The 27,930-nt window shown below is 45.5% G+C and overlaps 5 protein-coding genes across 9 annotated transcripts; 3 read left to right on the plus strand and 2 right to left on the minus strand.

The window, feature by feature from the left end:
* Positions 1–583: 583 nt before the first annotated feature.
* Positions 584–4,317, plus strand: LOC127775091 (CBL-interacting protein kinase 19). Of its 3 annotated transcripts, XR_008017866.1 has the most exons (3): positions 585–2,238; positions 2,912–2,973; positions 3,485–4,317. XR_008017866.1 is itself a non-coding variant. In XM_052301402.1 (2 exons), the coding sequence occupies exon 1, from the start codon at positions 685–687 to the stop codon at positions 2,221–2,223; it is 1,539 nt and encodes a 512-aa protein (XP_052157362.1). In that variant the 5' UTR covers positions 584–684; the 3' UTR covers positions 2,224–2,238; positions 2,912–3,462. The 3 variants fall into 3 exon arrangements, 2 of the variants coding, with proteins under 2 accessions (XP_052157362.1, XP_052157361.1); XM_052301402.1 differs by lacking the exon at positions 3,485–4,317 and having other exon boundaries at positions 584–2,238; positions 2,912–3,462; XM_052301401.1 differs by lacking the exon at positions 2,912–2,973 and having other exon boundaries at positions 3,485–4,313.
* Positions 4,318–8,624: 4,307 nt separating this feature from the next.
* LOC127775092 (tubby-like F-box protein 9) lies at positions 8,625–13,188 on the plus strand. The gene is made up of 4 exons (XM_052301404.1): positions 8,625–9,217; positions 10,042–10,129; positions 11,500–11,629; positions 12,309–13,188. Exons 1-4 carry the CDS (start codon positions 8,873–8,875, stop codon positions 12,865–12,867), a joined length of 1,122 nt encoding a protein of 373 aa, XP_052157364.1. The 5' UTR covers positions 8,625–8,872; the 3' UTR covers positions 12,868–13,188.
* A 1,458-nt stretch (positions 13,189–14,646) lies between these two features.
* On the minus strand, positions 14,647–16,791 carry LOC127774389 (uncharacterized). 2 transcript variants are annotated; one of them, XM_052300619.1, is made up of 3 exons: positions 15,734–16,790; positions 15,020–15,635; positions 14,647–14,923 (listed from the first exon to the last, which is right to left on the minus strand). In XM_052300619.1, the coding sequence occupies exons 1-2, from the start codon at positions 16,637–16,639 to the stop codon at positions 15,021–15,023; spliced, it is 1,521 nt and encodes a 506-aa protein (XP_052156579.1). In that variant the 5' UTR covers positions 16,640–16,790; the 3' UTR covers positions 14,647–14,923; position 15,020. The 2 variants fall into 2 exon arrangements, with proteins under 2 accessions (XP_052156579.1, XP_052156580.1); XM_052300620.1 differs by having other exon boundaries at positions 14,647–15,635; positions 15,734–16,791.
* Positions 16,792–20,869: 4,078 nt separating this feature from the next.
* Positions 20,870–22,210, plus strand: LOC127774697 (interactor of constitutive active ROPs 1-like). Its single transcript, XM_052300980.1, has one exon. It carries the CDS (start codon positions 20,870–20,872, stop codon positions 21,914–21,916), a length of 1,047 nt encoding a protein of 348 aa, XP_052156940.1. The 3' UTR covers positions 21,917–22,210.
* Positions 22,211–25,808: 3,598 nt separating this feature from the next.
* On the minus strand, positions 25,809–27,712 carry LOC127773105 (gibberellin 2-beta-dioxygenase 3-like). 2 transcript variants are annotated; one of them, XR_008017507.1, is made up of 3 exons: positions 27,291–27,712; positions 26,482–27,203; positions 25,809–26,388 (listed from the first exon to the last, which is right to left on the minus strand). XR_008017507.1 is itself a non-coding variant. In XM_052299122.1 (2 exons), exons 1-2 carry the CDS (start codon positions 27,683–27,685, stop codon positions 26,534–26,536), a joined length of 1,065 nt encoding a protein of 354 aa, XP_052155082.1. In that variant the 5' UTR covers positions 27,686–27,712; the 3' UTR covers positions 25,840–26,533. The 2 variants fall into 2 exon arrangements, 1 of the variants encoding a protein (XP_052155082.1); XM_052299122.1 differs by having other exon boundaries at positions 25,840–27,203.
* Positions 27,713–27,930: the final 218 nt, after the last annotated feature.

The following is a 27,930-nucleotide window of genomic DNA, read 5'->3' on the forward strand; positions in this document are numbered from 1 at the left end:
CTAAGGAAACCAAAAAACACCCCAAACAAAAAACAAAACAAAGGTCTAGTTTAGTTGGGAAAATTTTTTAGTCTGATTATCACATGTCACATTAGATATATTGACACATATTTAAAGTATTAAACGTAGTCTAATAAAAAATAATATACAGATTCTACTAGAAAACTGCAAAATGAATTTATTAAACCTAATTAATCCGTCATTAGTAAATGTTTACTATAACACCACGCTATCAAATCATGGTACAATTAGTCTTAAAAGATTCGTCTTACAATTTACACGTAATCTGTGTAATTGTTTTTCCTACAATACTCCATATATATATTAAACATTCGATGTGACAGTATAAAAATTTTTATTTTAGGAACTAAACAGGGCCAAAATAAAAGTTCACACCAAAATTGAAAATTTGATTGAAATTCGAATGATGTGATGAAAAAATTGAAAGTTTGTGTGTAGAAAAGTTTTAATGTGATGGAAAAGTTAGAAGATCGAAAGAAAAACTTTGGGGAGAAAACATTTCAAAGCGAAAGCGAAATGAAACTCTCTAGAGAAGAGAAGCCCCAGCCGCAGATATTATTCACGATCCGTTAAGCTGTTCCCCCTCCCTTCCAACGCCGGCCACTCGTCTCCTCCTCCTCCCACCTCCCGTTACCCCGCGCCATCCTCCTCCGCCTCGCTGCCATGGCCGCGACCCCGCCGTCGTCGCGGGACCCGTCGCCGCAGCACCGGCGGCCGCTGTCCTCCTCCGCCTCCGCCGCCTCCCTCGCTGGCAAGCCGCGGGGGGGCGGGCTCCTGCTCGGGCGGTACGAGCTCGGCCGCCTCCTCGGCCACGGCACCTTCGCCAAGGTGTACCAGGCGCGGAGCGCGGATTCCGGGGAGCCGGTCGCGATCAAGGTGCTCGACAAGGAGAAGGCGATGCGGCACGGCCTCGTCCCGCACATCAAGCGGGAGATCGCCATCCTCCGCCGCGTCCGCCACCCCAACATCGTGAGGCTGTTCGAGGTGATGGCCACCAAGTCCAAGATCTACTTCGTGATGGAGCTCGTCCGCGGCGGGGAGCTGTTCGGCCGCGTCGCCAAGGGGCGGCTCAAGGAGGACACCGCGCGGCGCTACTTCCAGCAGCTCGTCTCCGCCGTCGGGTTCTGCCACGCGCGCGGCGTGTTCCACCGCGACCTCAAGCCCGAGAACCTCCTCGTCGACGAGCACGGCGACCTCAAGGTCTCGGACTTCGGCCTCTCCGCCGTCGCCGACCAGTTCCACCCCGACGGCCTCCTCCACACCTTCTGCGGCACGCCCTCCTACGTCGCGCCCGAGGTGCTCGCGCGCCGCGGCTACGACGGCGCCAAGGCGGACATATGGTCCTGCGGCATCATCCTCTTCGTGCTCATGGCTGGCTACCTTCCGTTCCATGACCAGAATCTCATGGCCATGTACCGAAAGATTTACAGGGGGGAATTCCGGTGCCCGAGATGGTTCTCCAAGGATCTTTCCAGTCTACTGAATCGCATCCTTGACACGAACCCAGAGACAAGGATCACTGTCAAAGAGGTCATGGAGAGCAGGTGGTTCCAGAAGGGATTCCGGCCGGTCAGATTCTATGTTGAGGATGATCAGGTTCACAGCTTGGCAGATGGTGATAATGATATGCCGGAGTTGGAACCTAGTGAGCCTCCTCCTCCTCCTCCGTTTCCGCCGCCGCCGCAGCAAGATGATGACGGTGAGGAGTCGGGATGGGAGTCGGACTCATCCGTGGCATCATGTCCTGCCACATTGTCATCTGAGGAGCGTCGGCAAAGACCTCTCGGGTCTCTCACACGGCCAGCAAGTCTTAATGCGTTCGATATCATATCGTTCTCAAAGGGATTTGATTTGTCGGGGTTGTTTGAGGAGCGAGGGAGTGAAGTGAGGTTCATATCGGCAGAGCCTATGCAAACAATCATCACAAAATTGGAGGAGATCGCAAAGGTGAAGAGCTTCTTCGTTCGGCGAAAAGACTGGCGAGTGAGCATAGAAGGCACGAGGGAAGGTTTGAAGGGTCCATTGACAATCGGCGCTGAGATATTTGAGCTCACACCAAGCCTGGTGGTAGTGGAGGTGAAGAAGAAGGCAGGGGATAAGGAAGAATATGATGACTTCTGTAACAGGGAGTTGAAACCTGGGATGCAGCATCTCGTACACCATATGGGATCAGTTCCAAATATACCTTCTGATACGGAGTAGTTTGAACTAAGAAAGGTAGTTCTCTTTCTTGGAGGGGTATAAGGAAATTTTGGATTAAAAGTATATGTCTATGCAAGCATGAACACCTGAGAGGCAAAATGATACCCAATTCCTTTAGACCAGTGTCCATGTTTTGGTGCTGTTCGTTTCTTCAATCGAAATGATGTATGCTAGTGTTTGCATGCTAATATCAGCTATCAAATGTCTGTTTTTAGCTGTTACAGTTTAAAGAGAGTGACAAATCTGAGTATATGGCATCAGTATCAATGAAGTGGACTAGACTTTTATGTATACCGCAGCAGTGCAGCCATTTGTATTTCTATGCTGCCAGTTAGTTCTCTGAATACATATGACATCAACACTGAAGAAATTAGCTCGAAGTGCTCTAAAGAAGTTCTGTTTTGGGATTAAAATTGTAAATATAGGGTGAATGAATAAATTAGACAAAGCGTTAGCATTCTAAGTATCTAGTTGTTTATTACTTCTGTGCATCAATTTGAATGCACACTTCTGTAAACCATTGTTGTGCTACCTTTTGTTTAAGTAACTCAAATACTGTAGACTGGTGTTGTGGAAACATCGTTAAACAAACAACTGATAGTTTACAATGCTCATCTATGGAATTCTTCATTGTAATTTTGCGACATAGTTCAGTCATGCTACCAATAACTGCTGTGGATGATTCCAGATAGGTCCCTGCTCATGGGATGCAGCGGAAAATAGCTAATATGCTTAATTAACTCTCTTCAGGTAATGGAGGTATTTTCATCCTTGTTTCAGCTGGCATTCACAGTTCAGATATCTATATACATGGAAATTAATTGTTTGAATACATTATAAGGCCAAATTTTATAAAAATTACATCATCAAGATTTTTTTTCAAGACATGCTGAATGATAAATTGCAACGCAACAAGAACTAAGAATTTTGAGAAAAATACTGGTGCTTTCATATTGCTGTACATGGCAGAATTGTTAAATTACAGAGATGTTGAAAATTTCCTTCCTATTCAAGCATATTTCTCATAGAGTCATGGTCAGGATAAGTGATGAACTTCTGTTTTCCTTTTATCTTATTTTAGATGTTTCTTAGTTTCTTTAGGCTTTTTGTACAAATTGAGACTTGTGGTTTACGAATCCTACTATATTCCTTTAGAAGCTATATGTGCCAAAGAAAACCAAGGAGGCTTTGTATTCCTTTTCCATTAACAATTCATTGCATGTTGTCTGTTGCACTCCTAATGATCAAACCATCTATGTAGATCCTTGATGAACAAAGATGCAGCAGTTTCCAAGCACAAGCATGGACTCCCAAACACATACTCAACGTGAGCATATGCAAGTCGAAGTGCATGCATCAATCAGTATTGAAGTTATTGCTTTGCTGAATCGTTCTTTATGTTAACTTCAAGCATATTAATGTGTGGTGTTATTTGTAACTTAAGAATAAAGGCTTATAATGGCTTTGAAGTTGTGCCTTGGCTTCAACTAGCAACTTCCTTTTGCCCAACGTACTGCTACATTCTGTGATATGGTTTTATAGTTCACAAACAGTTAGGAGAAGTGCCGAATTGTCCAGCTATTTTAGCTGTTCATATAAAATCCGTATGTGTGGCTTTTGTTTTCTTAAGTTGTCCCTATAATTAGGTGAGCCTTATATCTGTTGTAAATTCTTATCTGTTGTAAGTCATATCGAATCACACGAACATGTTCTCATTTTAGTCATTTTAGTAGTGAACAGATGTTCAGTGGTTTTGAATAATTTGGCAGATTATTAACTATATCTAAGCTGGGATGGCAGGTAACTGTTGATTTCTTCTTTCCACGGATGGCTTTTTTCTTGCTGGTTGTAGGCTGGACGATTTGAAGATTCATGTGGCAGTTTTTCTAGTGTTAATGTAGCTATTACTGGGGATATCCCAGGTTTGATTGATCCTACATTGACCCATCAGTGCTGTTGTTAGAAAGAGTCTTGGCTGGACCAATGACATGGTCAGTTTGAACCTAAGCACCATTAAACATTGTTTTTCATATGGGCGTTCCAACTCAAAACTTCATGTCGTACTTACTTGACTACTAATATCTCCTTGACATATTCACCTCAAAAAACAAAAAAATCCTTGACATACGGGCCTTAGCACACGTTAGCTAGACAATAAGTACTAGCAAAGATAGAGAAAAACTCGAGTGTCTGTCACGAGAAATATTCTATCTTCTTGTTCTGTTTTTCTTGGATAGCATGCAACTTTGTTATCAAGATTATGATTGATCCAAAGAGGGTAAAGCAAAGGGGGAGACATTTTCATTAAGCATGTACTGACTGACATCAATTGTAGCAAATGGTTTTATTCCTAGCATTGTTACTTTCAGCAAGCTTCATTTCTGCACAATCAAATGACCAGCTGTCTGTGATTATTACCCACTTTCTTGCTGTGCTCAGCTACAGATTGAAAATATAACAAACACAATTACATGCCCCCACGACGACGATGACCCTCCTCCCAATCCACAAACTGTTCGCTCACAGCTTCACAGGATCTCTCAACAGCTTGAAACCCCAACAAGTCCGGGCCTAGATAAATATTCCCTCTACTAAGATAACACCTCCAAATCGGCCGCGACGACGTGGGGGCCAACACACCCCAAAGTCCCATCATCAACAAGTAAACAGCGCTGTCAATCACCTAACCAGTCCACTGGCTATCCATCATGCACGCCGCTAAGTCATCTGTAGTGGCCATGAGAGAACTCGACATCCTTTTTGAGACCCTTTCATTCTCACGACGGCGCATTGTCAAATACCATCATTTTCTCATGATAATGCATTCTCAAACAGTTCTGCTATTTCACTAGTGACAATTTTTGACTCCTATCTTTTAATTTTTTATCCATAGAATCTTGCATCAAGATTCTTGTACATATAAATCCAGCTTGCAGTTATAATTGATTACAGACCACTTACACTCAGTCACATTGTGCTTGCACTCAGTTGCAGAGCAATTACACTCATTTTTACTTTGCAAGATTACAGAGCAATTACTCTGCAAGATTTAAAGTTCTAAATCTATCGAAATATCAATAGGTAGGCCCATTCTCAAATACCATCCTCCCAACTAACTTTCCTTCATTTTTCCTCACTGAGACATTGCACCTAGTAGATCCAATGGTATTTTGAAACACAATTTACTCTATTATCACTACCACATCATCAATACAAGGTGACACCACACATGAAATGACCATGTTATCCTACCCTTCCTAATTCCACATTGGCATGCCGGTGCCAAGGAAGGAGAAGAGCTAGGTGGCCCTCGGTGAACATGGCGACTCTTTGGCAAACACGCGGGAGGAAGAAGGAGAGTTGGGTTGTGGTAGGGGGGAAAAGGAGCATGGAGGTAGCAGGACGCTGTGGCGCATCGAGGAGAGGCGAGGAAGACAGGAAAGACACTAAAGTTGATGTGGCCCTTGCTAGCAAGGAAGCATGCGTGGATACAATGGTGAGCTAAGGTGATCATATCTGGGAGGCCATGACGACGGCAAGGAGGAAGCGTTTGAGGCCGAGGCCATCACAGGTCTAGCTAAGGTGAGCGAATTGGGGTGTCTACCTTGCTTCGACCTAGGTTAGGAACCATCATCGTTGACCTTACGGTGGCCCAAATTAGTGCACCCTTGATGATATACATATGACCATGGCTGTCTCTGTGAATTTGGGGCCCGAGACAAAATACAAATTGAGGCCCTAAATTTTAAAGTAAAAATGGTGGATTCATGATACAAGACAAAATGCTTTACAACTGAAATGAGTAGGAATCCATAGGGGGGAAGACAATACTTGATAGGTACATGTGTCCCAGATGGCAAGCTTGACCTTGTTGCTCGTTAACCACTTAACCTTGAAGTTGACACCCAAATATAGGATCCAAGAGGATAAGCAAGAGCCATGGATCCCCAGCTAAGGAAATAGATTAACAAGAAAAGGGGGCATATAACTAAATTTTGAGCTAACTGAGAGATGAAAGAAGATAGGAGATCGATATCACCTATGATGGGCGAGAAATCTTTAGAAGATTCAGGTTGTCAAAGGTGAAGTAGAGGAAGAGGCTGCTCTCGTCCACATCAGTCGTTGACTAGAAAATGACGAAGACAAAAAATCCATACTAACCTTACCCACCCTCTATGCTACGTTGGAAGGTTGGAACTTGGGATCATGGATGTGGGGATGATATCTAGGGTTTGATCTGGTACTTCTTGAACTCGAACGCTTCTACTCAATCATAGATGCATAGAAGTTTTGTAGACGGTGGTGACGACCAGACGTGCAAGGATGAATTAGGATCAACGCGAGCGAGTCAATCTCGCATCTTGGCCTACAGCCCGCTTTTCGCGAGACTTCCCACCCACTCGCTGTTCGGTTTGCACTTCTGCACGTCGCAGAATAGGAGGCTAGGCGGGTTTGGATTTTTTTTTTTTGGGGGGGGGGGGGGTGTTGTTGTGCATGCGCCAATCTCGCACACTGCCCTTGACGCCCCTGAAGATGACATGAAAGTGGAATGAGATAGTTGCCGATGATTGCGGTGCCGCTAAACTCGTTGCTAGCAAGGAAAGAACACTAGGTCGAGCAAAACACCAGAGCCAGGGGAAGCTAGCACAATATATGCATGAAAAAGTTCTAGGAGGGAGAAAGCATGAAGGGATAGGGGCAAAATATATGCATGAAATGTTATTCTTGCATCCTGTGCCATGGCGCTCTTGTAAGGTCGCTGCATATTGTGTCCAAAATAATATAGTAGCGTGTGACTAGTTGGTGAAAAAAAAAATTCGTCAAGTAAACGTGAAATAGTAGTAAAAAAATAAAACATAACCTCCTCCTCCTCCCTTGTAATGTTTTACTTCTTTGTTCCAAAATGCTACTTCCTCCGTTTCACAATGTAAGTCATTCTAGCATTTTTCACATTCATATTAATGTTAATGAATCTAAATAGATATATATGTCTAAATACAATAACATCAATATGAATGGTAAAAATACGAGAATAACTTTCATTGTGAAATGGAGGGAGTACTATATAGTTTTCGATAAGATATATTTTACTCCGATAAATTTTGAATAATTTTCTGTCAAATTCGTTGGACCGAAAATAATATTTTTGAAACGGAGAATAATAACCTTTTACCGTGTGAGCCGCGCGGGCGTACGTTCGTGTATGTTCGTCTCGCCCCGAACGAACGGGTACACCGTACACTTGACCGGACCAGCCGCGACCCGGCACGCCGGCACGTAGGACCCCGGGCGTTTTCCCCTCCCCTCGCGCGCACGCCCGCACGCGCGCGACGCGGCCCACGCCACGTCCCGTCCCTTGCCGACCTCCCGGGTGGCGCGGGCGCCGGTGGAGAGGCCAGGAGCGCGACACGACGGAGTCGCGCGCGGAGACGTCGCCGTCGCGAGTGGTTGGTTACCACCCCGCACGCCTGCTGCTGCTGCTGTTTCGGTTTTGGTTTTTTTTTTTTTTTAAGTGCGGAGCTTATCGCGGTCGGCGTCGTCGGGGCCTTTTTGCTTCGAGCGGACGGTGACGTCACCAGACCACCCCCACTGGACGACGTCGACGTCGCTTTCGCCTCCTCTCGCTTCGCTCGCTCTCACCCAACAATGGCGTGGAATTTTCAACCCACGAGTCCAGCGTCTCACTGACGATTTTAAGCCTACCAGCTGTATGACTGTACCCGAAATGGTAGGTCCACTGCAATTAATCTCGCCCAAAAAATATATATATATATAAAATAAAAATCTGCTAAATCTTGAAGCCAGTTTAATATAATAGTATAGCCAAATGTTAGCTTTAAATTATTTATAACTAATTTAATAGTCTATTCAAACAACAGTTACCTATAAAAATATGCTATACTATTAATACCGGTCATACCTCTCATACACACACAACGTTTTGGAGTCCGTGTTACAGTTAGCTACAGATCTGTAGCTCACTTTCTTCTCTCTCTTCTATTTTCTTCTCCATATGTGATTATAGTTGGTTATTGTACTTCTCTTAGTGGAGAAATGCTAAGGGGTATTTCGGCTAGCTCCGCAAGATTGTGGGCTAGATGATTTTAAGCCTCACTCTTTCTATTTATTGTTATTAACTCCTTCGCTAATACTATTCACGTCTTTTTTTTTTCTTTCTGTTTAGTGCCAGCCAAACCCGACCCGCTGTGACGAACAGGAAACTGATTACTACGCGCCATAAGCACGAACGCAAACGCGAGCACTGTGTCAACTGTGCTACGACCCAATCGTTTTTATTATTACGTGGCGGGCGTTAATGCGTGGGCCCGACGCGTTTACTGGCCCCACGTGTCATGTTTAGGGGTGGGAGGCGTATAATTAGGGGAGAATTCGAAGATCTTTAGGCATTTCGGCGAGACGAGCGGAGGCGCACGAGAGCACGATGAGGATTTGATTTTCTTTTTCTTTCTTTTGGTTTCAAGTCTCATCGCCAAATTTCGTTTTCGATTTTTTTTATTTTTTTTGCTCGTCTCGTCTCGTGTCTACCCTTTATTCATCCCTCTTCTCGCTGGTGCTCCTCCGCCCGATCTCTCGTCTCGAAGCTTCTGGAAGCTTCGGGGGGAGGGATCCCGGGGCGGGCTCGCCCGCCATGGCGCTGTGGCGGTGTAGCTCCTCGTGGCTCTCGTCGGTGTCGCGCTCGTCGGGGGGAGTCGGCGGCGGCGAATCGAAGGTGTCGCCGGAGATCGCGCCGGTGAGCGGCGGGGAGGGGGAGGGAGAGGAGGAGGAGGGGGAGGAGGAGAGGTGGTCGCGGCTGCTGCCGGAGCTGCTCACGGAGATCATGCGGCGCGTGGACGCCGGCGCCGAGCGGTGGCCGCCGCGGCGGGACGTGGTGGCCTGCGCCTGCGTCTGCCGCCGGTGGAGGGACGCCGCGGTGTCCGTCGTGCGGCCGCCGCTGGAGTGCGGGCGGATCACGTTCCCTTCCTCGCTGAAGCAGGTGAGCCTGAGCGCCCCCCGACCTAACCGCTATCATCTTGATCTGGCTGAACTTACATGATTTTAATTTTTGTGTGGGGGAAAATTTTCTTTCGTCCTATGACTCTATGAGGGTGCTCGAAGGCTGTTCGAGGACATGTTTTTCTTGTTCGATCTGTACGATTCGAGCTGATTTCCGGATGAATTGTTGGTTTGATTGTTGTTCTTTTTTACTCATACCTGTATTTTTAAGCTTTCGTATATATATATATATATATATATATATATATAGATGCAATTATCTGAAGGAATTGTGGCTACTTTAATGATTTTATAGCCTAGCAATGGCCAGGATTTGATTTGACTCAGAAAGTAGGATTTTCCGTGTCTGAATGAATTTTTCTTATTAGAGAGATGCAAAGCATCCCCATTTCCGTTAACAGAAAGCGCATGGTTCATCTACAAAGCAGAGTTTTGTCTGAATGAATTAAAGGTTAAAGGATTAAATAGATCGATATTTGTTGCCTATCGATCTTGGAATCTCTTTTGGGTTTCAATAATCGTCTGATTACAAGTATTCTTAAGCGAGGAGCACATGTCCATCCACTCGTCCTTGTTTTCTGAATTTGTTCGCCCCGCACTTTACTATGGCGACCAACAAAGTGATGTGGTAGGTGAAGTTAGTAAAGAAATATGGGTCTTTGGTATGCTCATATATGAAAATGCTAATTGTGACATTTGGATTTTGTTTTGGTCTGTTAGTAAGAGTATTTTGATGCCTAAAGGCACAATCTTTAGTTCACTTTAGGTCTCTATAATTGATTTAGTTGTATTTTTTTTTGACAGCCTGGACCAAGGGATGCTCCGATGCACTGCTTCATCAGGAGGAACAAAAAGAACTCGACCTTCTACCTTTATCTCAGCTTAACACAGGGTATGTCATAATGGATAATTTGAGCCTTTGAGGTTCCATCGTGGTTGTGGCCCCATGCTATTGTGGATTGGGTAGACGGTTTTGTAGACTGCGTCAACTGGGTTTACATATTGTTCTTTGATTTAATTGACGGAGCCGTAAACAAAATAAAACTCTATCAACTGACTTTCTGGTGGCTTCTGCTCTATCAATGATGTGGGTGTTGCAACTGTGCAATTAAATGAATTCTTGTTCAGACAATGGCAAATCTAGTAGGTAGTAAGCACGTTTTTAAAACAAGAAAAAAAATTATCTGCTAACGCTATCAAGGTCCCTTCTATGTATGACTTGTGAATTGTGACGTGCGATCTTCTTATAGTTGTTCTTAATCTTGTTTTGAAAAAGGGAGGATTTTTCTTCTTTTAATCCATCACAAGCCACAACATCATTTGTGACAAGGACCCTTGCACCTACTTTGCTGCCCACGTACATTATTTAAGGGACTTACATAACAGAATAATGAATATTTGACTAATTGACTTTGGTCTTGTTGTCCATAAAAAACATGACTTTGGTCTTTGGTAGTTGACAACTTATTTCTATTGAATACATTTTCGTTGGGATAACTTAGAAGTTACTCAGAACCTACGATCTTGGTATAGTATTAGACTCTTATTGGCCAGGGTCATCATAAAGTTTGAAAGCATTAACTGTCTGACATCCTATCATGGATCGAACGAGAGGCTGCATAACCATGATGTACCACCAATTACACATTGAGCTTTGTATGATCTGACAAAGTATAACAACACAAATTGTGTCCATTGTTTTATCATTTCTTTTTTTTTTGTTTAGGCACATCAAAATTATTTGTTGCCCGTGACTGCCCTGTTGATTGATTGTTAACAACTACATGACTCATGATCATATAAATAACTAAATAAGGGTGCAGTACAGCCTCACCAATGACTAAACACAGCACCTGTTGTGTTCAAACTTTTCTATGCCACTTCTGAGAATTATAAGTCAAATTACTAGGAAAACAGAAGGTACTGTGGAATTCATGTTTCTGAGGGGATGTATATGTCAAACCTGATGGATGCTTCTAGATATTAGGAGGTTAGGCACAACTATGTTTCGTTGACAAGTTTAAGGTTCTAGAATGAACCCGAGTACCCTATGGATAACCTTATTATGTTGAGCGATATTCTCAATGTGAAGATTGTGAATCTTATCACATGATTTGCAACTTTTGGTTATGAAACTGTAATACAATCCTCTTATGTTGGTGACTGAATCAAGGCTTATTTTCCTGATATGCTTGTTGCTTCTTAAGTATTAGACTGCAAAAAGAAAAATACGATCTTCAATTTTTTGCTCTCTTTTGGCAGCCCTAACGGATAAAGGGAAGTTTCTGCTGGCTGCTCGAAGGTTCAGAAACGGGGCACATACAGAATATATCATTTCCTATGATTGTGATGATCTATTTCCAGGAAGCAATTCGTATGTTGGGAAACTGAGGTTGGGTCCAATCATTCCATTAGGCTACTGCCTTTGCTTTCTTTGCAAGCATCATAAAGTTGTGCCACACTCTAATTGTACTCTAGTAATAATTTTACTGCCATCTTTCTTCATGTTATCATCATATCATCAGTTATCATGTTGCCTGCCTTGTTGAATAACGTGACCCGTTCATGTATCATTTTCATAGCATGCATTAATATCTAATATTCAGGTTCCGATCAAGCTTTACATTATTCAAAATGCAATATGACTTGGTATACACCTTTCCCTTCATGGTTTGTGTTTAAAATGTAGAGTGAAGGCATTAAGAAAGAGTCATCTGTGGAAGATGAACAAGACACAAACATATAGCGGTTGCTTGGGATAGTATATCTTTTCTAATTAGCTGCGCAGGGCATTTATATTTTTGATAGCTGGGTTTACATTGTGATCAATAAAATCATCTTTCAATTCCTAAGCCGACAAAATCGCTCTACTTGTGGCCTCCTGGGCTGACCATCTATTTTGGGGTAAATCTCAGAAGTGCCACCCACTATCAAGTTTCGAGTGCATTTGATCAAGTGATTAGAAGTTTTCTAGTGTGTATAAACCACACTTTTATTCAAGTTATTTTCCCACTATATTCATTTATTAGCTGGAACACTATTTTGATCGGTTAACTTCTTTGTACATGTAGATCTGACTTCCTGGGTACAAAGTTCATCATCTATGATAGCCAGCCACCATACGATGGTGCAAAGCCCGCACGGAGCCAATCGAGTCGTCGCTTTGCAAGCAAGCAGATTAACCCAAATGTTTCAGGCGGTAATTATGAAGTTGGACAAGTGTCATACAAGTTCAACTTCCTCAAATCAAGAGGACCAAGAAGAATGCAGTGCAATATCCAGTGCCCCGTAGGCCAGAGCACCGCATCAGATCCATTGAAGGAGAAGCTGATTAGCACCTCAAGCCCCTTGGCTCTAAGAAACAAGGCACCACGATGGCATGAGCATCTGCAGTGCTGGTGCTTGAATTTCCATGGCCGGGTGACCGTCGCCTCGGTGAAGAACTTCCAGCTCGTTGCTCCAGCTGGCACCAGCGATCCATGGGGCATTGCAGATGAGGAGACAGTGATCCTGCAGTTCGGTAAGATTGAGGACGACGCGTTCACGATGGACTACCGGCAGCCGCTGTCAGCCTTCCAGGCGTTCGCCATCTGCCTCACAAGCTTTGGCACGAAGCTGGCCTGTGAATAAGTGTAACTTTTGGGTTTGATGATGATTTACACCGTGCATATGGATGGGATCTCCGTTGATAGCGCGGATAGCCTGAAGCCCTGAACTATAGCGCCCCTGTTGAACCAGGAGAGTAAGGTGTAAAAGGGCGACAGGGGCACACTGCACTGAACACACCGTGTCCCTAACTCTCGACTCCCTCCTCTTTTTCTCTCGTCTAATGATGTGGATGGACTTGGTTTATGTTGATCTTGGAGAGATGATGGTATAACTCTTTGTTGTAAATGGCACTCCTTTTCACTTGCTGATGTACCCCGTGCATAATGAATGTACCATTCTCCAGTCGAGTTTGCCCCTGGTCTCTTTGATAAAGGAAGCTTGTATTGGAACCAGACGATATAACTGAGACGCATACAGCAAAAGTCACACCGAACACTAGTTACTCCCCCTATCCAACTCGAAGTTCGTTTCTATTGACTACGTTTACTTTTTAAAATATGTTTGACCGTTTATCTTATTAAAAAATAATTATTAATTCTTTTTCTTATTATTTGATTCATTGTTAAATATACTTATATGTATATATATAGTTTTACATATTTCGTAAAAGTTTTTGAATAAGACGAACGGTTAAACATGTGTTAAAAAGTTAACGGTGTCAAATATTTAAAAATGGATGGAGCAATTAGTAAAAGCCATGCCGCTGATCTCTGGCATTCCCTTTACTTTGTTCTCTTCAGGCCGAAGTTGGCTCCGAACAGGAGTGATTTATCAGTTTTATCACCAAGGACGATGGACAACGTTCAATGAGTTCTGACCAGTGACAACGGTTGTACCGTGTAAAGCGTACCTCCTTCGCCACGGTCGCGGCAAAAGCGCAAGACGGCGCGAGAGACCAAGGGTCTGTTTTGGGAGCTTTAGATTCTGTGAAGCAGCTGTTTGGTAGCCAGCTTCTGAGAATCTGGAAAAGCTCTGAAACCCAGCTTCTCCAGTTTCTGGCTTCTTAGTTCATTTTTTAAAATCTGTAACTCAGAAGCTGTGGACTGTTTAGGACAGCTTCTAGCAGAAGCAGCTTTTGAAAAGCTGCAGCTGGGAAAAGCTCCCCCAAACAGGGCCCAAAACCGTTTGTCTACCGCCGGTCCCATATAACATTTGGCCAGGCCGAGACAGAGAGTGCCTAGGCCGTGGCCAGTGCGGCCCATATCCTGTGGGCGTTCGGCCGAATCGGCCCATGTCGCTGTCCGCTCCGCACGCCATGGCCCATACGCCTGGACGCTGGACACTCGTGATCGCCACATAAATTCGGAGAAAAATGCAGTGGACGAGGGGGGAAGAGCTGCGCAGCATATAGTGCCAAATTTCGGACTCTGAGCTTGTGAAGTACTAGTAGTACATGATCTATTCGCAGCACATGGCAGTATTAGCGCTAGTTCATCGGCCGCAAATTCTCTCTGCAAAATGAGCAGTATTTACACTTAAACCTGCTGGTTCTGTCATGGCTTCTTTTCCATATTACTCCTACGATCTACTCCCTCCGTCCTATTTTAAGTGCAACCATGAGTTTCCGTGACCAAGTTTGATCATCCGTCTTTATTTGAAATTTTTTTATAATTAGTATTTTTGTTGTTATGAGATGATAAAACATGAATATTACTTAACTCGTGACTTATGTTTTTAATTTTTTTTAAAAATTTTTCAAATAAAACGGACGATCAAAGTTGGACGTGAAAAACTATGGCTACACTTAAAATGAGACGGAGGGAGTAGCTTGGCAGTTGGCAAGATAAGAGATAGCTGTAACTAAATTCAGGTGACTATTAAATTAATCAGGTAGGCAAACTGCAGTAATTCGACATTGTGCATGCATGATTAATTCACAATCACAGGCATTTCCCCTTGAACTAGTATATACAAATACAACACGAATGGAGCTGCAAGAGCAGCACACTTGCAACACTTTAATTGTAGATTAGTAGTAGTAGCGTGTATGAACAACCATTGGCCCAGTCGTCTCAGTGGTCATGTCTCAGAATCCAATGGACCAAGCTTCAATTAATTTCCTGTGAACCTAAACAAGCTGGACACAATCAATACAATTACAAGTTAGCACTGACAATGCAATTACCAGGACATAAAAAGTACAGTAAAATGCTACTCCTAATAGAAGTATTACGCTATGATTTCTGTAGATCATGTATTCGCATTTGCCGTGGCCTGGCATGGCCGTCGGCCACGAGCTTGGCCGGAGCTCGGGACGAACACCTTGGAGGTGGAGACTGCTTCTTGTGCTGCACGTGGATGCCGAGGAAGGAGGTCGCCGGAGGGTTGCTCGACACGGACGGCAGCGCCCGCGAGAGCCAGGACTCCGACGGCGACTTCATCGACGGCAGCGGCGGGAGCGGAGGCACCATGTCACGGCTCGCCGCGGCCTTGTCCTCCAATAGCAGCGGCCACCCGTAGCCGCCGCCGCCGGCGGCGGCGGCGTCGCGCCTTTGTTTCTTCCCGCCGTCGAACACCTTGGGCGGCGCCGGCCTTGGGAAGCGAGGAGGCGGCAGCAGCTTGGGATCGTCGTGGCTGTCGTGGCATTGGTCGTGGCTTCTGTCTAACACCAGGAGGAAGCCGAGGTGGGTAGCCTTGGGGTGGACGACGCCGTCTCCTTGCTCCAGGTAAAGCTCGCGCACCGACGGCATTGTCGTGTCCAGCTCCGGCGACAGCAACGCGCCGAGACCCTTCCGGCCGCCGCGGCCTGATCGCCGGAGGGAGTTGATGTACACTTCCTCCCAGGATCGCTGCAACGACGCACCGGACGAACAAGTGAGAATCGCTCGCGTTTTGATTCGTCGCGCGGCAGCAGGTGGAGGTGGAGGAGATGTTTGTTGCTGCTTACCATGATGCCCGTGTCGTGCGCGCTCCGGACGAGTGGGTTCCCCAAGCTTTGGCTCCTGCCGATCTTGGAGAGGAGGGGCGCGCCGCGGTCTCGCCGCCGGCCACCGCCGCGGCGTCTCATGGCGGGCGCTGGGTTGAGGAGGAGCAAGGTGCTCTTCATGCACCGCGTGGGAAGAAGCAGCCCGCACCTCCTCGACGAGACGCCCCGCGTACTGTGCGCGTCCCACTCGCCGCCGCCGCCGTCGTCGTCGACGTCGGCGTCGGCGTCGTCGGTCTTCTCCCTCGGAACGATGCACAGTGTTCGAATCGTCGGCGTTGGCTCGGGAGGAGGCAGCAACGCGTCGGCGCCGTGGCCGTTGCGCGCGGCCGCCGCGGCGACGCTGGCCTTCCGGGAGCTGCATTGCGGCGAGAGGACAGCCACGGCGTGCGCCGCCGGCAGGAAGCGGTCCATCATGACGCCGCCGCCGACGCCGACGCCGCGCGGAGGCCGGGCGACGGCGTCGCTGAGGCCGGTGGCGCTGCTGCAGTTCACGGTGAGGCAGCTGTCCGCCACGGAGAGCGCGTCGGAGAACCGCGCCTCCTGATCCCGCTCCCGCACCGGCGCGGCGACGGCGACCACCGCCATGGCGTCGCGCGCGGGCTCCTCGTCCCTCGCCGTGGCGTGCACCATCGTCGCGCGCCGGGTGCGGACGCTCTTGGGATGACCGGGCCGCGTGCCATCCGTCCGCGTCGCCGCCTCGCCGGCGGCGCCACCGCCATGGCGCCGCACGGAGACGAGCGGCGCGGCGAGGTCGATGCGCCTGTTCGCGTCGGCCATGACCGGCGCCGCGAGCTGCCTCCTCGCCTCGCCACCACTTGTCACTCTCGCTGTGTCACTGGCCTCGCCACTGCACTGCAGCATTGGCATTTTGGGCAACCAAATTCCAAATAATTTAAAGGAGGCTTCTTGCAACAACCTGCCTAATAAAGAGCAAAGAGTTCATGTAATATTCAGTGCACAGTAGCTTGCATGGTGACTGGGAGTAGTTTGTTGGCTATGTACTTGTTTACTCACTCAGGACGTGGCAGGAAGTGGCCACCTGAACTACATGTTGCTCGTTGTTAACTTGTCAGATTGGTCTACTATGCAACACCAACTACATGAGCCAAGATTGGTCCCATTTGTTTCTGATTAACATATAACCCCCCCTCCCTCCGTATAAAAAAGAATCAAATCCTGGCCATTAATCTGGGTAAATGTTTGTCCCGATTCATAGCTATGATTTAAATTATTTTTGGATGAAGAGATGTCGATTTCTATTAGCAAGTTTTTCAGACTGTTAATTGGTGTTTTTTCTATAAATTTTTTTATATAGAATTTACTCTAAAATATTAAAAAAATCATTTTTAAAATTTGTAATGATTAATCATACGTTTTATGTGCCATCGAAAATCTTCATCTTTATATAAAACGAACGGGGGGAAACTACAAGTGAAAACATGGAGAATTAATTATAGTTCTCGGTGCTGGTTCTAGTGCACATGACCACATGATTAGTTATCAAACATGACTAGTCATCCATCTCTCACGCAGTAGGTGAATGTCTGATACAATTCGATCTGCAGATTGGCTGCTTCTCCGGCTCAAAGGAGGAAAAGAGCGGACGACCTGGTGTCCTCTCTGATAAATTCTCCTTGGACTTAAGCTGCAACTGCATCAGCATCACGCGATGCATGTCAAATTCTTTGGAGAGCTTAACGACCGGTAGGTAGATGACCATTTCTCTTGTCGACAAGAGAGAGCTCAATAATTCAGCAGCAGATGCACAGTCATCTTCGAGCTCATAACGCCTTGTGGATTTACGTCAAAACCGGTCGTTTTCCGTCGCCGGCGAGGAGGGTCGCCGCCGACACTGTCTTCTCCTTCTCCTTCTTCTTCTTCTTCAGCTAGCTAATCTAGTACAACCACTGACAAAAGTGGCAATAGAAAATGGCAAAATGGGATGGAGAAAACGGCTATGGCAGTGACGATAGGATGAAATTCCATGTATTTTTGCTGTTCAATCATAGAAGAAGTGCTTTTATAGGGTAGTTGAAGCTTTGCATTTAAGCTATGTAGGTACCCAACGACTCCATGATCTGCCAATACTTTGTTTCTTTGAATTCATAGACCATTAAGAAATTGATATAGCATTGATCAATACTGTTGTCACATAGATCACCGTTATCTATGAAAAAAAAGAGAGATCACCAAACTGTTGTGATACACTTGATGGGGCATTGAGGAAAATAATTCAAAATTAAGTTACGAGCACTTGTCAATGTTATCATCTTATTATGCATCTGGCACTACTACTAAATATTGGAGTATCTAGGTAGGGAACAGAATAGTCGCTAGTACCGTTACAGTGGCATTGTTTCGCCTATAGCTTATTATAGACCGGAACACTTATTAATGATAAAATAATTTCTCGGTAAATTTTTTATATATACTTGCCTAGTGATTTAAAAGCCAATGCTAAAAAATAGACCATGATGTAAAAACATGAAAAATCAACACAAATTAAAATTTAAATTGGTTATGGCTGACAAGTGGAATTTCTTTTGAGTTTTTACATGTGCGGGCGTTCCTTTGGTTGTTTTACTCTTAATTCTGCATTGTGTAGCTGACATGTGAGTCCATATAGAATTTATGTCCGTCCGATTTCTTCTCTAAAAAAATGTCCGTCCGATTCAGCGTCAGGCAAGACGAAAGCACAGTGGAAACCTGAAGCCAAAGTAAAATGCTCTGCAAAGAAGAACATTGTGTTATCTAAGGCACACATTCTAAACACTGTCTCGACTTGGTTATTTCTTCGATTTTCATTAGCACATTTTTTAAACTATTAAATAGTGTATTTCGTATGAAAACTTTCGTATAGAAGCTGCTTTTAAAAAAATCAAATTAATTACTTTTTTAGTTTTTAATAATTAATACTTAATCAATCATATGCTATTCACGTATTACGTTTTACGTGCGGCTAATCAATATAATTTAAAACACATTTTAGAAATACTAACTAAGATAATTGTGCAGCTCATGATCTTGGGATGCAGATCCTCTGCTGGGGATCTCGTTCCCATGATCTGAAATATGATGAGCTCTCAGCTCACTTCGCGGGCAGACATGACGATTGCACGTTGTTCCTGATCCTGAACTTTCAAGGGACCATTCTGAATTTCTGATGCCTCGTGGCTTTCACCATCAGCTCAGATTTAATCGAAGTCGTAGGCATGCTGATCCGATGAACGCTAACAGCGGGCCGTGTATTCAGGGTTGGAATAAGTTCACTTTATGTCCCTTATCGAATCATAGCCCACGTATACGGACCAGCCCATTATATTTAGGCAGCCCGCTTTAAACCAGAAAGGATTTATTGGGCTGAATAATTATAAATCTTGGCCCGTAATCTTCCAAGGCCCAAAATTCGTACAATTATCTCAGACCCCCAAAACGACTTTATTACTTTTTTTTTCGTACGCGATTAAGGCTAAATATGCGCTAAAAATAAGTTACAGGTAAAACCTTCTATGTATGCATTTTTCGCGATATAAAAGTTAATGTTAGAAAATCATAATATTGTCTCGTTCTTTTCTCCAACAAGAGTTGGATAAAGATTAAGATTTTCGTGGCACGCTTTTCAAACCGCTAAGCGGTGCGTTTCGTGCGAAAACTTTCTATATGAAAGTTGCTCTAAAATATTATATTAATCTATTTTTCAAGTTTGTAATAATTAAAACACAATTAATCATATGTTAATATCACATTATTTTGCGTAAAAAAACTTCATCTTCATTTTCGGGAGAAAATAACACCAATAGAAAACGAACCCCCTTTTTTTTTGCGGGGATGATGAAACAAACCTTAAAATCAACTCTTAGAATTCAAATATTGGTTGTAGGCTTGTAGCCGATAATAATTAAGCTAATAAAGAAATGATCGAGCTGTATCTTCATCTCCTACCCGTACCTGCGATTTCTGAGTTCTGACTAGGAGAGGCGCGAGATGCTGCAGGTGCAAGCCGCCAGGTGCAATCTTTGAAGCTACATCTCCGTGCGATCCAGTACTTGCCGGTGACACCTCGCATCAAACCAGGTAAGATATAGCACTCGGTTTAATTCTGCTCCAATTTATCTCATCCATACATGTCAAATATGACAAGAGAAATTGTAGGTGAAAGAAAATAGAGATATTTAATTAAGCTTGCTTACCTGATGCTCTGAATTCTGATGGTAACAATCCATCATGTTTATGAAGCTATCAGTCTAGCAAGAGTTCGATAACAGGTAGGTGGTACGAACCGGAGAATCAATCTGATGGAGGCAGAAGTTCTTCCATCTGCATGATGAACTCCTGCATAACTTCTGAAGAAAAAGAGAAGATGATACTTTAATTATGACTTTTATGAACAGTGCACTGCAACCAGATTAAGCATTCGCGGTTAGTCAATCGAAGTACTAGTGTACTATATGCGCGGAGTTAATTCTGAAGCGAACTCGCGCACCTACCAAACGTCCCCAAGGCTCGCCTCTTTCTGCGATATAATTCCGGATATATCTGAATTTCTTTCAAGTTTCAAGAAGAACTCGCTCTTGGTGTCAAAGAAGAACAAGGAGAAGAAGTTGATTCTTTGCTTGTCATGATGCTTGTCCGCACAGTGAAGAAGCCGAGCAAATTCGAAGATTCCGACACTGTCACGGCCAAACCGGCCAGGTATTTGGTAAATTTTCGAGCAAGTTTGCATGATACGAATTTGCATTTTCAAGAAAAGATCGATTCAAATTAGTTTTTTATTTTTAGTTTTTTTTTTGTTCTGGAGATGAATTGGCAATGATCAAACGTGTTTGGTTTCAGGGCCGTGTTTGAGATGCCGCACCGGACGTCGCCGCGAGCGCCGGTGCGCTCGAAGACGACGGCGGCGGCGCCGGCCGCGGCCGGCTCGGAGCACCACCGCGACCGCGTAGTCGTCGGCGCCGGCGCCGGCGCCGCCCGTGGCACGTCGGCGCGAAGCCCGCAGCTTCCCGAGGCAAGGATGCTCTAGCTAGTGACACGAGCAATGCAGGCATGCAGCTAAGCTAGCTACAGTGTGTCAGTGTGTTATTCTTGACGAGTGTTTGCATGGTGGCGTGCTTGCAGAAGAAGCCGGCGGGCGGCGGCGCGGCCGTGTCGCGGGTGGCGGAGCTGGAGGCGAAGCTGGGGAAGGCGGAGGGCCAGCTCACCGAGATGCGGGAGCAGCTCGCGGCGGCGGAGAAGGCGAGGAAGGACGCGCGCGCCGCGCTCGTGGAGTCCAAGAAGCGCTTCTCCGCCGCCAAGAAGAGAGTCGCCACCGCAGGCGCCGCCTCCTCGTCGGCGGCCGCCGAACAGACGCCGCCGCAAGCCGTCAGCGACGAGAAATGCGGCGTGATCTCGCCGGCCGGCGATGTCCCTGAGGCTGCCGAGCCGGGCGACGCCCAGGGTGAGGAGACCAAGGCGATGGCTGATGATGATGAGGTGAACAGCGTCACCGCCGCCATTGTTGGAGACCTTGAAGGGAACAAGGGAGGGCAGGAGGTCGAACAGCTGAGGACGAAGCTGATGGAGAAGGACATGGAGGTCTACGAGCTGAAGGCGAAGCTGATTGCGATGGACGCCGAGGCGGACGATCTCCGGGCGAGCTTGGCCACGAAGGGCATGGAGATCGACGAGCTGAGGGCGAAGCTGACGTCGAAGGACGCGGACATCGCCGCCGTCGAGGCCGACAACGCCGAGCTGATGAAGATGGCGGAGGAGGCTTCCCATGCCGTGAAGGAGGCGGCCACGAAGGCGAGGGACACCGAGCACGCGCTGAGGGAGAGCGCGGCGCGGGAGGCGGCCCGTGTCGCCGAGCGCCTGCGGGCGTCGGAGCGCGCGCGGGAGGCGCTGGAGGCGGAGTTGCAGCGCGGCCGCGCGCAGAGCGAGCAGTGGCGCAAGGCGGCCGAGGAGGCCGCCGCGGTGCTCGCCGCGGTGGAGCACGGCGCCGGCGCGCCCGCCGCCGACGTAGAGTGGCGGCGCCACAGCTCGGGCGCCGCCGCTGGCGAGAGGGTGGCCAAGGACACGGACGAACACCACGTCTCCGGCGGGAAGCGGAACAGCGGCGGCGCCATGCGGATGCTCAGCGAGCTGTGGAAGAAGAAGGCGCAGAAGTGATCTTCGAGAGATAAGGTTGGCGGGAAGCGATGGTGTTCGCGCGATTGGGAATTCAGAAATTTCACCGGCTTTATATATGCATCAGTTTAATTTACTTGTTTATCTTGCTTAATTTAAGACGTGTTTGGTAAAAAAATAACATTATTTTGTGTTGTTTTTGAATTACTGGGTGCCTAGAACCTGTGAGCAAACCGCATTTTGCGTAGTGCTAAGTGTATAACATTATTGTTGAGTTTTGGTTATGATTGAGAAGAAAGTATTGAGACTCTGCTGTGGTCATCTTTATCAAATGTCATTTTGGCTCACTTTGTATGGAATGTCACTAATTGTGGCTTTGATGTTGGCTAAACAAGTTTAACCAACAATGTTGACATGACTAGAATGTCTTAATTTGGGGATTGTGGTAATGTGGCAACTTAACACAATGTAATGTTGTTTCTGCATCTCACTCATGATGAAAAGCAATTGTGAAGAAAGTTCTTTTTTCATATCCTTGTTAATTAAAATGATAATGAGCTAAACTGGTTATGTTTCTTGTGGTGAAATCTATCCATCCAGGTTCAAGTTCTAGACATAGTATGGGTATCTTGCATTTATGGTTATTTTTTTTAGTAGCAAGCGTCATACCCATCAACAATCACTGATAGTGACATCGTTAATCTCAAGTCACGTTGACCTGATCTTCGAAGGCGATTATAGGATGGTGTGTGCGTGTGTATTCATAGATACGAATATACACGTATGTATATGAGCGTTTGTATTTGTACCATTAGTTTGGAAAAAAACATGATGTAGACATATGGCCAAAATCTCTTAACAGGCCATGATCCAGGAGCCCATAATCCACTTAGGAAGATATTTCCTCTTTCATTTTTTAATGATATTTGCTGAAGAGGAGATGGATCTTCTCAATAATAAGAGATAAGCTATTTTTTCTTCAAAGAGAAAAATATATGATAATTCGCAAAGGCAAATCACTTGTGCGTATAGCACCAACAAAAGCCATGGGGCCAGGGGCATATCTGGAATTCAATTTTCATGGGATATATATATAGATTGTTATGGAATACAGGAATACACACTGTTTACACTGTTACTGTTTTTGTTTTTATGATATATGTGATCATGGGTGCATGCCAAAGTTGAGCAGGAAGCAAAAGGGCCCTACATACATACACACCCACTCAATCTCTCAGCCACAAACATAGAGATCTATAAAAGGAAAAGACAAAAGCTAAGAGAGGACAGGAACTACAGCACAAAAAAAGCAGAAGCATAGATGCATGATCTCTCTGCTATTCCGCTGTTGTTGCTATTATATGACAGTGATCCATTAGGGCCTTTACAATGCGGTTACGTGTTGAATTGTCTTGGAGCGCCAGCTCGGATTTTCGCGTACGTGGCGATTAAACCCGTGCCTCTGCATAGCGCCTCGCTCCCACACAGGGGGACGAGTTCTCCGCCTGTCGCTAGTCCACACGCGAACCAAAAATACCCATCATGCATGCGCTGTGAATCCCGTGCCTCCGTCTCCTCATGCTAACATGCACTGTGGGGATGATTGCCTCGCGCCGATTTCGCATCTTTAGGGAGGCCAGAGACATACCGCATTGCTCCTGCCCTTAGGCAAGCAAATCTGAGCAAAGTGTTTCTGCAGAAATTATTTTAATAATGTAGATTATTGCAAGCTTGTTCTCTTTGTATGATCTGAATAGTCACCAAAAGAATTGAAATTGTCTTGACAATGTACATTATTGCATCACTTATGGTTCTACACACACAAGGTCAAATTTGGTCCATGAAAAGAAATAATTGTGCATTTGCTTGCACTTTTAGTAACATATTTTTTCTCCATGTGTATAGATTGTTTTTTAAAACAGTACAAACACACATAAGCTTGTATAAACCTACACACACTTGCTCAATGAGTACACACTCTACCTCTATGATCATTTGCAAAGACTAGAACGATATATCTTAAGATTAACGAAATTACCAAAGTCATCTCGTTGTTGACAGGTACAATGCCTAATACTAGAAGAATTACTAGTTGTAAACATGTATATGCTGATTTTGATATAAAAAGTTTGCATAGTGATAATAAATAACATATACTATATATGGTTCATTTCTTTTTCATATTTCCTTATATTAATATTTTTAAACATTTTTAAAAACTGTCCTTGCGCTTGAGGACCTAGAGAAAGATTAGCATATAGTTGGAGGAGCCACGTAAGTTGTGGTACCTGTGAAAAACCTACTTAGATCTCATTTGAAACACATGATTCTCAAAACACGAAAACAAAAACAATCAATGATACCTTTGCAAGGCCCACCTTTATTAGCAATCTATACTATTTTAAAATATAGTAGTGGTGGTTGTGAAGGGGTGAATCTGCCACTACTCCCACCACCATCTCCGAAAAAATAGTGTGGGGCTACAAGACTCAGTATTTTGGCAATAGTTATATGTAGAAATTAAAATATTGTTAATAGCAAATAAACATTTTTCTTAAATTTAAATCCCATTTCAACATACGAGTAATATACCAATAAAGATAAAAGAAGAGATATCTCTCTATGTCGATATCATGAACACTAAAGCTGGACAGTGAGGGAATCTTGCTTACTTACTTACTTACCACAATAAATAGAGTATATGGGACCAGATTTTAAAATTTCGGAAACAACCTCTACCCATCGACCCCAAAACTATTTTCCCCCAAAATTTTATCTATACTATTTTAAAATATAGTAGTGGTGGTGGTGAGGGGTGAATCTGCCACCACTCCCACCACCATCTCTGGAAAAAAAAAATAGTGTGGGGCTACAAAACTCACATTTTAGTAACAGATATATGCAGAAATTAAAAGATTGTTAATAACAGATTAACGATTTTCTTTAATTTAAATCCCATTTCAACATACGAGTAATATACCGGTAAAGATAAAATAAGAGATATCTCTCTATGTCAATATCACAAACACTAAAGCTGGACAGTGAGGGAATCTCAAAAGTATCACTATTATTCAACATGAGAATGATACCTATAGATAAGACTAGTTCTTTTGCTTAGTGTATGGGACCAAAATTTGAAATTTCGGAAACAACCCTCACCCACCCCAAAACTATTTTGCCCCAAAATATTATTTTTTAAAAAACAAAACGTTCAAACATTTTTTATAATTTGGCTCAAATTTGTTTGAATTTCAAATATTTTAATCATGGTATATTTCAAATTTTCCAAAATTTAGAATTTCAAAGAAATTTAGTGTTCCCCTAGAAATTCCCAAAATGATATTGTAAACCATGTGGGGGACTAGTCCGCCAAAAGATTTTTTTTTTTGAATCTAGAGATGGATTCTAATAACCCGAGTGGACGTGCACTCATTTATTGCATATAGTGTCGTTCCTGGGTAGTCTTTCCCGGGGTCTCATGACCCTAGTGGATTATCCAATTCTAACTAATTTATGTCATACTAATTAGTATATTGGTTAATAATTAGATAATTAGTCCAGGTAATTTCTGTTTTAGGATCGCCACTAATTGCATGTTAACTGAAATGTTATGAAAAAAAAATTCAAACAAAATAAAAGATAGATTAATACATAATATATCACTCTGCAAATATGTAAGTTCAAATTTGGCTTCTATAAGTTGTAATAAAAATGTTGCATGTTAGGTGAGTTACACACACACACATATTAGTCTATATTATCAATTTTTTTAGATTTTTTTCATAACTATTTAGTTGATATAGAATAAACGAGTGAACGTCCATCCAAATTCTTTAAAAGTTTCCCACCTCATTCACAATGATGCGCATGCTCATAAAAAAATAATTCTTCTCATGAAAAGTCCACCTCATTCACAATGATGCGCATGCTCATAAAAAAATAATTCTTCTCATGAAAAGTCCTAAGTGCACCAACCGAGGAAAGGCACATGAATCCAACATAGAACTTCAATGCCAACATATACCATACCAAATATAGCAAGACCATATGAAAGCATACACACAAAGTCAAATCAATACATGAGTATAAATACAACCCACAAACTTGCATAGTTTCACACACCCAACAACAAGCTTTTTGGCTTTACTAGCTTAGCTAGCTAGCTAGCACTGGTTGGTGACAAACCCTACACTGTACATCATGTAGTGATGACAACTGTACATTTTGGCAATCAATCATCCAAAAGGAAAGAGGATCTAGCAAATTATCCAATTGATTGGAGCTGCATATGCATAGATAATAAGCATGTTGTCTCTATTTGAGAGTAGAATTAAAAGTTGCATCCATGGCTCCACATATGCACTACCCTCCTTACCCTTATCTAGCTACCATGCTGGCCCCAGTCCCCTTGTTGCACGGATCATGGCTGGATCGAATCGATGGACGATCAATCATCGATTGGTGTTAGGTTGATCAGTAGCTTAATTCGTCGTCATTCTCAGTGCAGTGTCGATCTGTGTAAGCGAGGAGCCTAGCTCAGCTTAGGGGTGTAAGTGGGTAAGCCGCAAACCCACTAATAGGTTAAAGTAAGTGGGTTCAGAGCTTACTTTTATCTATAAGTGAGTTTCACGGGTTAGCCACTTACACCCTTAACTCATCTTAGGCGAGTGGGTTAGCGACAGGTGGTGGCTGCCGGTGGAAGGGGGCCAGGCGGTTGTCGCCGAGGCGGGAGAGGTAGGCAGCCTTCTTGTACTCCCCCCACGTGAACTCCTCGTACCGGCTCTGCTCCTCCTCCTCGCCGTCGCCGACGCCGGCCACCAGCAGCTGCCGCAGCGGCGCGATCCTCTGCTCCAATGGCGGCCCTCCGAAGTAGATCATTGACACCCTCGACTTGAGCTTGTTGGCCACCACCCTGTGCCGGACGCTCCTCATCCTCCCGTTCGTCATCACCTGCAGCGAGTCGCCGACGATGACGAGGAAGGAGGCGGGGTCGGGAGGGACGGTGACCCACTGGTGGTCGCCGGCGTCGGCGTCGTGGTGGAGGGCGACCTGGAGGCCGGAGGTGGAGTTGGAGTGGAGGATGGAGATGAGCTGCGGGTCGGTGTGCTCGCCGAACCCGGTCGGGCTGCAGTTGGGCATCAGGTTCTGCAGCAGCGGCGGGCATGGCGGGTAGTGGTTCAGCCGGAGGATCTGGTCGCTCGCCGCGCCGTCGCCGACGACCATGTCGGCGAGCGCGCCGCGCGGCGCCACGCCGAGGCCCTCCGCCACCATCTCCAGCACCGTCCTCGCCATCCCCCGCATGGCGCCCACGTACTCGTTCGCCGCGTCCCTGCGCGCGCGCATGCACGTCGTACATTGACGCGAACTGTGTTTCGAAGCATTTCGTATGCATACAAGGTGTTCGACGGTTGGTTACCGGAGCGAGGACGACGGTGCGGGGGAGGAACGGGAGAGGGACGCGCCGTCGATGGCGAGGAGGAGGTACTCGAGCCACCCCATGTCGCCATTGCGGCCGATGCGCTTGCTCCCGTACCCGAACGGCGACGCGGGGCCGTGCGCGTCCTTCGCCGCCTGCGGCGACGCGAAGAACCGGACGGCCTCCGCCTCCAGCCTACCCACCACGCCTTCCCCGACGCCATGGCTCACCACCTTGAAGAACCCAAACCTCTCGCACGCCCGCACCACCTCCCCCGCCGCGCCGTCCGCGGCCAGGTCCACCACCGGCAACCCGGCGCCGAAGTTATCCTCCACCGACGGCGACCTCACCAGCGAGATCTGCTCCAGCGCCGCCGGCTTCGCGAGCACCACCATGGCCAAGATCGAGCGAGCTAGAGTACACACTGCTACCGATGAGTGAGCTGAGCTGAGGTCGAGGTGATGAGTGCATGGTGTATATATAGGGGGGATCGAGACGAGGTGCAGAACGATCGAATGGGAGGGGAAGGGACAGCGTTGGTGGGCGCTGCTTTTTTCTCGGACTTTTCCGCGTTGGGTGTACGTATCGTCCGCATCGATCGAACGAACGGTTGCTCGCTTTTTTTTGTGTCGTGGCGAGT

This window comes from Oryza glaberrima, chromosome 5, assembly GCF_000147395.1.
Source record: "Oryza glaberrima chromosome 5, OglaRS2, whole genome shotgun sequence".
Classification (NCBI taxonomy): Eukaryota; Viridiplantae; Streptophyta; class Magnoliopsida; order Poales; family Poaceae; genus Oryza; species Oryza glaberrima.

Bases quoted from the DNA above. Each gene is read 5' to 3' on its own strand.
- LOC127775091 (XM_052301402.1), top strand. From the start codon at position 685: ATGGCCGCGACCCCGCCGTCGTCGCGGGACCCGTCGCCGCAGCACCGG.
- LOC127775092 (XM_052301404.1), top strand. From the start codon at position 8,873: ATGGCGCTGTGGCGGTGTAGCTCCTCGTGGCTCTCGTCGGTGTCGCGC. The intron at 9,218-10,041 runs GTGAGCCTGAGC...TTTTTTTGACAG, and splicing joins TCCCTTCCTCGCTGAAGCAG to CCTGGACCAAGGGATGCTCC. The intron at 11,630-12,308 runs GTTGGGTCCAAT...TTGTACATGTAG, and splicing joins TCGTATGTTGGGAAACTGAG to ATCTGACTTCCTGGGTACAA.
- LOC127774389 (XM_052300620.1), bottom strand. From the start codon at position 16,639: ATGCCAATGCTGCAGTGCAGTGGCGAGGCCAGTGACACAGCGAGAGTG. The intron at 15,636-15,733 runs GTAAGCAGCAAC...GCGTCGTTGCAG, and splicing joins CGCACGACACGGGCATCATG to CGATCCTGGGAGGAAGTGTA.
- LOC127774697 (XM_052300980.1), top strand. From the start codon at position 20,870: ATGGTGGCGTGCTTGCAGAAGAAGCCGGCGGGCGGCGGCGCGGCCGTG.
- LOC127773105 (XM_052299122.1), bottom strand. From the start codon at position 27,685: ATGGTGGTGCTCGCGAAGCCGGCGGCGCTGGAGCAGATCTCGCTGGTG. The intron at 27,204-27,290 runs GTAACCAACCGT...GCGCGCGCGCAG, and splicing joins GCACCGTCGTCCTCGCTCCG to GGACGCGGCGAACGAGTACG.